The following is an 11,851-nucleotide window of genomic DNA, read 5'->3' as shown; positions in this document are numbered from 1 at the left end:
AAAGAAACTTATGACGACGTTTTTGTCCGCCTTTGACCATTAACTAGTTAAGAATCCAGGTCGGACCGAAACGTGTAATGTTTGTGTAATGATCTCCACATTTTGTTGAGATTTGGGTAAAGATGTGTTTTGTGTTTAATGAGGTTCCACGTATTTTGTTTATGCATCTCTGGTTATTATGTAAATTGAGCTTATTCTGACGTTTTTATAGGTAATGGGTTTTTTAACTTCAGATAAATTCGTCATTATTATTATTTTTCACATCTTTGAAGTTTTCCGGGTTATGGGCTTCAGTAATTTTCATGACGCGACTTTAATAAATTAGTCACATGTGCAACACTTGGGTATCTTTAATGAGACGTTTCGCCACACAGTGGCTTCATCCCATACAAAGAAGAATGGTGAACAACAGGAGGAGTTTGAGGTAATCAGTCCCTCAGCCTTGAGTCGATGTAATCAGTCCATCAATTTTGAAAAGAATACAGCATATGTGCGATGAAGTGGCTTATATATTGTAGACAGGTGAGGTGAAGCAGTTGTAGGTGGTGTCACTTGATAAATCCAAATGTGGAAGTAGGTCATGCCTAAAGGTTAGGTATGACCTAAAGTGTGACACCACCTACGACTGCTGCACCTCACCTGTCTACAGTATATAAGCCACTTCTTCGCACATATGCTGTATTCATTTCAAGATTGATGGACTGATTACATAGACTCAAGGCTGAGGCACTGATTACCTCAAACTCTTCCTGTTCTTCACCATTCTCTTTGTATGGACTGATGAAGCCACTGTGTGTCGAGAAGTTTTCTCATTAAAGACACCCAAGTGTTGCACATGTCTCTAATTAATCAACTAGTCGGCTCTCTGAACCATTTATCTACACGCGACTTTAAACACTGATTTTGTTGACTTGTCCCTTGACTGTACTCACCTAGTTGAGGTTGCAGGGGTCGAGTCTTCCCCATATTTTACAATTATTTATAAAATAAATTAAGATGAACTTGGTTTTCGTGAATCTAATGATCAAAATTATTTTTATTGTCATTAATTCTTAGTTTGTGACAACAACAAATTTTCAAAGAGCGTTATTTGCTGATACCATGGTTTAATATATTGTAGCCGGGATAACGTTATTCAGCGTGCGTTATTTGCTGATACCATGGTTTAATATATTGTAGCTGGGATAACGTTATTCAGCGTGCGTTATTTGCTGATACCATGGTTTAATATATTGTAGCTGGGATAACGTTATTCAGCGTGCGTTATTTGCTGATACCATGGTTTAATATATTGTAGCCGGGATAACGTTATTCAGCGTGCGTTATTTGCTGATACTATTCTTACAATCTTCATTTCGAAATCCTATTTACTTGCAAGCTGCAAAATATATCGCAATGGCAACCTTAGCCAACTGTTGTAAACATTATTTGTTCCGCTGCTGGCGTCTAGAAACACTGCACCTCTTACACACAGCATTAGTTCTAATGGTAAACTAGAATTGACCACTTTCATGTCGTGTTGTCAAGGATTTGCTTGTATGGATTGCGCTTATGTGATCTAATTATTCCTCGCAAGTCTCTTCTTCCATCGAGGTGGGAATTTTGAGTTCTGCGGATGGCTTCGGCAATGAGACTTCATTAGTTCCCTTTTCAGGCAACACGCATGGTTTGATGTCCGGAAATTTAGGTGGAGTTATTTCAGGGAATTCAGGAGTATTTACTGCTGGAAAACCTGGTGGATTTACTTCAGGAAAATTAGGTGGTTGTAGATCAGGAAATTGCGGAGACTGAACTTCGGGAAATGAAGGTGGATTGACTTCTGGGAAATCTTTTTGTTCTATTTCTGGAAATACAGGTGGATTAACTTCTGGAAATCCTGGAGGCTGTACTTCAGGAAATGCTGGCGGCTGAAGGTCAACAAATTCTGGTTGCTGAACTTCTGGAAATTCTGGTGACTGCACTTCGGGAAAAGCTGGTGGCTGTATCTCCGGAAATTCCGGCGACTGTATTTCAGCAAATGCAGGGGGCTGTACCTCAGGAAATGCTGGTGGCACTATATCGACAAATTCTGGCGGCTGTACTTCAGGAAACAAGGGTGCACACTCAGCTGGGTCTTGGGAAGGCACAGATCGCTTCTTCACAGGAAATATCTTGTCTCGGTCCTCGGAGAATACATACTCTGAAACCGCACCATTGATTAGCTCATCATCAGTGATATGAGACCTTTTCTTCAAATGTTTATTATGGAAACGATCGTGTCTGAAATCCTGTTTTCTCTCCTTGTGAAATTTAGGCTCTGGCCAGGTAGGCCTGGCGAGAGGATGACCCGAAAATTCGGGAAATTTTATTTCTGGAAATTTAGGGGGTTTTGCCTTAAAATGATCGTAGGAAAAGAAGTTGGGAAATTTAGGTGCCTTTATTTCCGGAAATTTAGGTGGATGAATTTCTGGGAAACGAGGAACATTAATTAATGGGAATTCTGGATTTAAATCATGACCAAAGTCTAATCCAAGACCAGTGCCTCCTCCAAGACCAGTGCCTGCTCCAAGACCAGAGCCTGCTCCAAGACCAGTGTCTACTTCAGGACCAGTGCCTGCTCCAAGACCAGTGCCTGCTTCAAGACCAGTGCCTGCTCCAAGACCTGAGCCCATTCCACCACCAATACCCATTCCAAAACCAGTTCCCATTCCTACACCAGTACCCATTCCAACACCAGTACCCATTCCAGCACCAGTGCCCATTCCAGTACCCGTGCCCATTCCAGCACCAGTGCCCATTCCAGTACCAATGCCCATTCCAACACCAGTACCCATTCCAGCACCAGTGCCCATTCCAGCGCCAATGCCCATTCCAACACCAGTACCCATTCCAGCACCTGTGCCCATTCCTGTACCAGTGCCCACTCCAGCACCAGACCCCATTTCAGCACCAGAGCCCAATCCGGTACCAGAGCCCATTCTGGCACCAGTGCCCATTCCGATACCAGTGCCCATTCCAACACCAGTGCCCATTCCAACACCAGTACCCATTCCAGTACCAGCGTCCATTCCAGCACCAGTGCCCATTCCAACACCAGTACCCATTCCAGTACCAGTGCCCATTCCAGATAGAGGTGCCATTCCAGTACCAGTGCCCATTCCAGATAGAGGTGCCATTCCAGTACCAGTGCCCATTCCAGCACCAGTGCCTATTTCAGCACCAGAGCCCAATCCAGCACCCGTGCCTATTCCAGCACCAGTGCCCATTCCAGTATCAGTGCCCATTCCAGTATCAGTGCCCATTCCAGCACCAATGTCCATTGCAGTACCAGTACCCATTCCAGTACCAATGCCCATTCCAACACCAGTACCCATTCCAGCACCAGTGCCCATTCCAGCGCCAATGCCCATTCCAACACCAGTACCCATTCCAGCACCGGTGCCCATTCCTGTACCAGTGCCCACTCCAGCACCAGACCCCATTTCAGCACCAGAGCCCAATCCGGTGCCAGAGCCCATTCTGGCACCAGTGTCCATTCCGATACCAGTGCCCATTCCAACACCAGTGCCCATTCCAACACCAGTACCCATTCCAGTACCAGTGCCCATTCCAGATAGAGGTGCCATTCCAGTACCAGTGCCCATTCCAGATAGAGGTGCCGTTCCAGTACCAGTGCCCATTCCAGCACCAGTGCCTATTTCAGCACCAGAGCCCAATCCAGCACCCGTGCCTATTCCAGCACCAGTGCCCATTCCAGTATCAGTGCCCATTCCAGTATCAGTGCCCATTCCAGCACCAATGTCCATTGCAGTACCAGTACCCATTCCAGTACCAGTGCCCATTCCAGCGCCAGTGCCCGTTCCAACACCAGTGCCCATTCCAGCGCCAGTGCCCGTTCCAACACCAGTGCCCAATCCAACACCGGTGCCCATTCCAGCATCAGTTCCCATTCCAGCACCAGTGCCCATTCCAACACCAGTGCCCACTCCAGCACCAGTGCCCATTCCAGCATCAGTCCCCATTCCAACACCAGTGCCCAATCCAGCACCAGTGCCCATTCCAACATCCGTGCCCACTCCAGCACCAGTGCCCATTCCAGTATCAATCCCCATTCCAGCACCAGTGCCCATTCCAACACCAGTGCCCATTCCAGCACCAGTGTCCATTCCAGCACCAATGCCCATCCCAGCAAGAGTGCCTATTCCAGCAGGAATTGCCAATCCAGCAGGAATTGCCAATCCAGCAGGAATTTCTATTCTAGAAGGCATTTTCATTCCAGCAGGAATTTCCATTCCTGCAGACGTTTCCTTTGTAGCAGGAATCTCCATTCCAACAGGAAGATCCACTGCAGAAGGAGTGCCCATTCCAGCAGGAAGTTCCATTCTAGCAGGAGTTCCCATTCCACCTGGAATTTCTGTTCCAGCAGGAATTTCCATTCCAACAGGTATTTCCACTCCAACAGGAATGCCCACTCCTGCAGGGATTTCCATTCCAGTAGGAATGCCCATTCCAGCAGGAATTTCCATTCCAGTACGAGTGCCCATTCCGTCAGGAGTTTCTATTCCAAAAAAAGTGCCTATTCCAGCAGGAATTTCCATTCCAGTAGGAGTGCCTATTTCAGCAGGAGTGCCCATTCCATTAGAAGCTTCTATTCCAACAGGAGTGTCCATTCCAGCAGGAATTTCCATTCCAACAGGAGTTCCCATTCCAGCACGGGTTTCTGTTCCAGCAAGAGTACTTATTCCGGCAGGAGTTTCTATTCCAGCAAGACTACCCATTCCAGTAGGAATTTCCATTCCAGCAGGAGTGCCTATTCCATCAGGAGCCCCTATTCTAGCAGGAGTGCCTATTTCAACAGGGATTTCCATTCCAGCAGGAGTGCCCATTCCAGCAGGAATTTCTATTCCAGTAGGAGTGCCCATTCCAGCAGGAGTGCCCATTCCATCAGGAGCTTCTATTTCAGCAGGAGTGCCTATTCCAGCAGGAATTTCCATTCGAGCAGAAGTGCCCATTCCAGTAGGAGCTTCGCTTCCAGCATGAGTGTCCATTCCAGAAGAAATTTCCACTACAGCAGGAGTTCCTATTCCAGTAGAAGTGTCCATTCCAGCAGGAGTTTCTATTCCAGTAGGAGTTTCTATTCCAGGAAGAGTACTCATTCCAGGAGGAGTTTCTATTCCAGGAGGAGTGCCAATTCCAACAGGAGTTTCTATTCCAGGAGCAGTGCCTATTCCAGCAGGAGTTTCTATTCCAGGAGGAGTACCCATTCCAGCTGGAGTTTCTATTCCAGGAGTGTCTATTCCAGCAAGAGTTTCTATTCCAGGAAGGTTAACCATTCCAACAGGAGTTTCTATTCCAGGAGGAGTGCCAATTCCAACAGGAGCTTCGATTGCAGCAGGAGTGCCAATTCCTGCACCAATGTCTCCTCCAGTTAGAGTGTCCAATTCATCACTACTGCCAAATCTATGGCCAGTTTCTGTTGCAGTACCAGTGCCGGTTACATCAACAATGCTTAATCCAGTATTGGTTCCTGATGTTTCAGTAGTTTCTGATCCACCATCCGTTCGTGATCCATCAAGAACACCAGATCCCTCAGGAGTGCCTGATCCAGTATCAGAGCCCGCTTCAGCACCACTGGAAAATCCCTCATCAGTACCTGATTCACTCTTAGTGCCTGATTCATCTCCTGTGCCAGATTCAGCACCAGCGCCTGAGTTTTCAATAGTGCCAGTGTCATCGTCAATGCTTGTGACATCACCGTAGTTTGCTCCTGGAAATAAATCTGAAACACCAGATCTAAATTGTTCATCAATAAAAGGTGATCCATCAACTAAATTTAATTCATTACTCATGTCTAATCCACCTCCAGTACCTGATCCGCCTCCAGTGACTGATCCATCACCAGTGCTTGGTCCATCTCCATTGACTGATCCATCGACAGTACCTAATCCATCACCAGTGCCTGATCCGTCCCCAGTGCTTGATCCATCCTCAATATCTGATCCACCTCCAGTGTCTGATCCATCACCAGTGCCTGATCCATCTTCAATGTCAGATACATTCTCAACGCCTGACCAATTCCCAGTGCCTGATCCATCCCAAATGAGTGATACATTCCCTGTGCTCGATCCACCTTCAGTGCCTGATCCGTCACCAGTGACTGATCCATCCAGAATATCTGATCCACCACCAATACCTGATCCATCAATAGTTCCTGATACTTCACTGGTGCCTGATCCATCCGGAATGTCTGATCCATCACCAGTGACTGATCCATCACCAATGCCTGATCCGTCACTAATACCTGATCCATCAATAGTTCCTGATATTTCACTAGTGCCTGATCCATCCAAAATGCCTGATCCATCACCAATGCCTGATCCATCCAAAATGCCTGATCCATCACCAATGCCTGATCCATCAAGAGTTCCTGATACATCGCCAGTGTTTGATCCATCTCCAGTTCCTGATCCAAAGCCGGTACCTAATACATTACCAGTGTCTGATCCAAAACCTGGGCGTGGTCCTAAACAAACGGATGGGACTAAACCAGTGCCAGACCCTATACTACTTCCTAAATCAGCATCGATGACTAGTCCAGCACCAGTGCCTGATCCAGTACCAGTGCCTGATCCAAAATCAGTGCCTGATCCAACACTAGTGCCTGATCCAACACCAGTGCCTGATCCAACACCAGTGCCTAATCCAAAACCAGTGCCTGATCCAACACCAGTGCCTAATCCAACACCAGTGCCTGATCCAATACCAGTGCCTGATCCAATACCGGTGCCTGATCCATCACCAATTCCTGATCCAAAACCAGTGCCTGATCCAACACCTGTGCCTGATCCATCACCAATTCCTGATCCAACACCAGTGCCTGATCCAAAACCAGTACCTGATCCATCACCAATTCCTGATCCAAAACCAGTGCCTGACCCATTACCTATTCCTGATCCAAAACCAGTTCCTGATCCAACACCAGTGCCTGATCCAAAACCAGTGCCTGATCCAAAACCAGTGCCTGATCCAATGCCCGTGCCTGATCCAACACCAGTGCCTGATCCAAAACCAGTGCCTGATCCAATGCCCGTGCCTGATCCAACACCAGTGCCTGATCCAAAACCAGTGCCTGATCCAAAACCAGTGCCTGATCCAATGCCCGTGCCTGATCCAACACCAGTGCCTGATCCAAAACCAGTGCCTGATCCAAAACCAGTGCCTGATCCAACACCAGTGCCTGAACCAACACCAGTGCCTGATCCAAAACCAGTGCCTGATCCAATGCCCGTGCCTGATCCAACACCAGTGCCTGATCCAAAACCAGTGCCTGATCCAAAACCAGTGCCTGATCCAATGCCCGTGCCTGATCCAACACCAGTGCCTGATCCAAAACCAGTGCCTGATCCAAAACCAGTGCCTGATCCAAAACCAGTGCCTGATCCAATGCCCGTGCCTGATCCAACACCAGTGCCTGATCCAACACCGATGCCTGATCCGTCACCAAATCCAGTTCCTACTTCAGTGCCTGATCCAAAAGCAATACCTGATCCTGATCCAGAACCAGTGCCCAACCTAGTACATGGGCAATCTCCAGCACCAGTACCTGATCCGAAACCAGTGCCTGATCCAATGCCGGTTCCTGATTCAAAACCAGTGCCAGACCCATCGCCAATTCCTGATCCAAAACCAGTGCCTGATCCAACACCAGTGCCTGATCCAACACCAGTGCCTGATCCATCACCAATTCCTGATCCAAAACCAGTGCCTGATCCAACACCAGTTCCTGATCCAACACCAGTGCCTGATCCAACACCAGTGCCTGATCCAACACCAGTGCCTGTTCCAACACCAGTGCCTGTTCCAACACCAGTGCCTGATCCAAAACCTGTTCCTGATCCAAAACCAGTGCCTGATCCGTCACCAAATCCTGATCCAAGTCCAGTGCCTGATCCTAAGCCAGTTCCTAATCCAACACCAGTGCCTGATCCAACACCAGTGCCTGATCCAACACCAGTGCCTGATCCAAGACCTGTTCCTGATCCAAAACCAATGCCTGAACCGTCACCAAATCCTGATCCAAGTCCAGTTCCTTCTCCTAAACCAGTACCTAATCCAACACCAGTGCCTGATCCAATACCAGTGCCTGATCCATCACCAATACCTGATGCAACGCCAGTGCCTGATCCAAAACCAGTGCCTGATCCAATACCAGTGCCTGATCCATCACCAATACCCGATCCAACGCCAGTGCCTGATCTAAAACCAGTGCCTGATCCAATACCAGTGCCTGATCCATCACCAATACCTGATCCAACGTCAGTGCCTGATCCAAAACCAGTGCCTGATCCAATACTAGTGCCTAATCCATCACCAACACTTAATCCAATGCCAGTGCCTGATCCCAAACCAATGCCCGTTCCATCACCTATTCCTGATCCAACACCAGTTCCTGATCCATCACCTATACCAGATCCTAAGCCAGTGCTTAATCCATCACTAATGCCAGATCCTAAGCCAGTGCCTAATCCATCACTAATGCCAGATCCTAAGCCAGTGCCTAATCCGTCACTAACGCCAGATCGTAAGCCAGTGCCTAATACGCCACTAATCCCAGATCCTAAGCCAGTGCCTAATACATCACTAATGCCAGATCCTACACTAGTGCCTAATCCGTCACTAATGTCAGATCCTAAGCCAGTGCCTAGTCCATCACTAATGCCAGATTCTAAGCCAGTGCCTAATCCATCACTAATGCCTGATCCTAAGCCAGTGCCTAATCCATCACTAATGCCAGATCCTAAACCAGTGTCTGATCCATCACCTATGCCAGATCCAAAACAAGGGCATAATCTTAGAACAGTTCGAGATCCGAGTCTGTTGCCTGACCCAACACTTGCTCCTGTTTCGAAATCTTTTCCTGAACTGACAGCAGTTTCTGATCCCACACCTGTACCGGGAGGCCCAACTTCTCTTGATGGAGGTTTTATACCTAATAATTCTAATACTGGTGTAGTATATTGTCCTGGGGACTCACTCTTGGGATATTTCAGAGCCGAATATATCCCTTGGGTTGGTTTAGGAGTTTCGTCTGGTTTCTTCATCGGTATCAAAATTATTTCTGGCTTTGATATATATGGATGCTCCGAGGATTCAATCGCAGTATATTCAGGTACTGTACTAGCGAGATGGGGCTGCGAGTTCTTCAAGAGGTCATCCTGTGAAGGCATTTCAGGATATATGGATTTTTGCATGTCTTTATATTCGGGATGAATTTCTGAAGCCGGTATGACATACAATTGTTTGATTATGTCAGGAACGTCATATTTATTTTCAGCACCTTTGCTACTTGCTGTTGCACGGAGAGGAACAAATTTAATTTCTGTGGTTGTACCAACATCAGTACCTGATGCAAAGTCCCTACCTGTTCTAGATCCAGGAGTAATTTCCCTGTGTTTTTCATGCTTAATGCCTTCTTTGTGGCGATGAGAACTCCTAGGCGAAGTTCTTCCTTTGTAGAGAGGGTAATAATTTTTCGCAGCATGTCGTTTGTTTAGCAAATAATCATCAGGCCTATTGTCTCTTTCCTTCTCATCACTAGGCATATTTTCTGCTCTGTTGTGCACATAATCACTAAGCACAGTACCTCGTCTGTAGCGTAGAGAGTCCCCAGATGTTATCGTTTCAGCATGGACTTGAAAATGTTGGCCACCACTGGTACATCTGGCTGCAGCGATGAACACCAGCATGGCCAGAGCCAACGCTGCATCACACACATGCTGTTCAACAACAGAATAACATTCGTCAGACCCCTCACCGGGTTTAGTAAAAACAGAAAAGCCCTGTCAGCCCTCAACACAATAGGAAAGAGTTAACAGATTTCACTATTGCTTTAAATAGTATTTAAATTTTTTTATATGTTAGAAAATACCATCTTTTTGCTATTAAATGATAGACGATATATTAATGTTTTATAAAGTGACTGAAATTACTCGTGAGATGAGGTTTGAGAGACAAGGTTGGTACTGTTCACTTGTAGCGAAGCTTGGCTTAGTTACCTCATCACTTTTGGTTAAGAATAATTTTATTTCGTAGCACAAAACCACGAACTGAGAATCTTATGAGTATTATAATTAATTTTCAATGCTTCCATGCTTGGGTGACTAGAGCACCGCTAAGTATCTGAGATAAAGTGTGTGAACAAAGTGTAATGTGGACTCGAACCCGGGTTATACTCCCACGTTTATACCTTTGTACCACAGTGGAACACAAATACTGTAGCGAGGATTTTCAATTCATCTGTTTTGGTTGGCCCGACAGTTGCCACTGTCCACCCGGTCACTCACGGAGCGCAGGTGTGGGAATGCAACCAAGTGAACCTGAGTTCAGACCCACATCACTCCTAGTTCACATAATTTATTACGTTTATGAAAGTGCGAAAGCTCAATTTATCTTCAAGATATTACTATTAGCATTTTGTAAACAAACAAACAATTCAATGTAAAACACTTGTTGTCATAACCTGCAAGTGGTATGCAACCGAATCACTATCTGTCTAATTTAATGCCTAATTGCCTTAACCTTCATAAAAAAAATTATAAGTCAATAACAGTATTAAGATAATAAAGAGATATGTTAAGGTCAATGAAAATAATTCACTGGGGTATGTAGAACCGTAAATCCCTGGGACATATATGAACCCACCAGGGGGACAAAAATAGAACAGAAAATAAGAACAATATTGTATGTTTTGATGTGCAACGAAGTAGGGCCTGAGTTGTTGACCAAAATATAGACAAATCTTTTTATTTTCTGTTTCATTTTCTCCATGTGGATTTGTCTGTGTCATTAACGTTTGTTATTACACTGTTGTGTTTGTTTTCTTCTACATATACTTCAAGACTGAAAATATCGCTACAGTGTACGAACCAGAATAAAAAAAAATCTTCTACGAAATATATTTTTTTTACTTCGAAAGTATAAAATATAAAAAATAAAAACGTTTCGTATCACATTGCGTCACATAATTAGCCTGATTACCACACTCAACCCATTTTTTAATTAACTGTCTTCGCTTACCATGGCTGGTGAGGCCGAAGTCCAGCCAAGAGAGTTGGCTCAGCTGTCAAGTGTGTACTAATTTCACATTGCACTTGTTAACGTTATAAAGGGTATAAGATTCAAGGTTGAGGCGTGAGCGTGTATTGACTCGGGGAGTGACCGTGCATGCTCAAAATGTCAGCCAGTTAGCTTATCCATGTTTTTTAAATAAGCTCTGTATTTAAAATGTGTTTTTTTTTTTTTAAGAATTTGATCATGGCAAAAATATTCAAATAAATATGAGTTTCATTTAATTTAAAATACACTTTAGATACTAGTTTTTCAAAATGTGAACATCTGTCAGCTTGTATATAATTTAAGAGATATTAATCCCGCAGACATACTTCATTACCTAATATATCTAATTTAATGTACCTGATTATGTAGGTGGTTCTCATTAGTTTGGGATTGTTTGTAATTTTATTTTTAAGTCTTCTGCAAGAGAAATTATAGCTGACTTGACTTTATAGGAAACATATTGTCACTGAAATCTGCTCAAGAATTTCGTTTTGAAGTCTATCGAAAACCTATCAACCAACATGATCTCCAATTGTATTCTCACCAGACTCCAAAACCAAACGGGGTGTAATTATAGGCTTTTTCTTTCGTGCACTCCGAATCTGCAGCACTGAGTTCCTTGAGGAGGAATGCTCTCTCATCTAACAAGTATTTTCTAAACTTCACTATCCTCAGTAGAGACTGCAAACGCCAGGCATATAACATTTTTAACTCACCCAAAAAAGACACTGCCGAGAAGAGATACATAGTTCTTTCC

At 45.1% G+C, this 11,851-nt stretch overlaps 1 protein-coding gene across 1 annotated transcript in view; it reads right to left on the bottom strand.

Annotated features, from left to right (window-relative positions):
• LOC128691628 (fibroin heavy chain) overlaps positions 1 to 11,178 on the bottom strand; it is an 11,789-nt gene extending 611 nt beyond the window's left edge. Inside the window, exons 1-2 of the mRNA XM_053780464.2 lie at positions 11,056 to 11,178; positions 1 to 9,755 (exon numbers count right to left, since the gene is read on the bottom strand). The exon at positions 1 to 9,755 is cut by the window's left edge and continues 611 nt beyond it. Coding sequence (XP_053636439.2) covers positions 1,563 to 9,755; positions 11,056 to 11,058 — 8,196 coding nt within the window. The 5' untranslated portion in view covers positions 11,059 to 11,178 and the 3' untranslated portion in view covers positions 1 to 1,562. The remainder of the gene's footprint in view (positions 9,756 to 11,055) is intronic.
• Between the last annotated feature and the right edge of the window lie 673 nt (positions 11,179 to 11,851).

The sequence above is a fragment of the Cherax quadricarinatus genome, chromosome 26, assembly GCF_038502225.1.
Source record: "Cherax quadricarinatus isolate ZL_2023a chromosome 26, ASM3850222v1, whole genome shotgun sequence".
NCBI lineage: Eukaryota > Metazoa > Arthropoda > Malacostraca > Decapoda > Parastacidae > Cherax > Cherax quadricarinatus.
Note: the sequence above shows the minus strand (reverse complement) of the source record. Positions and strands in the feature narration are given on the sequence as shown.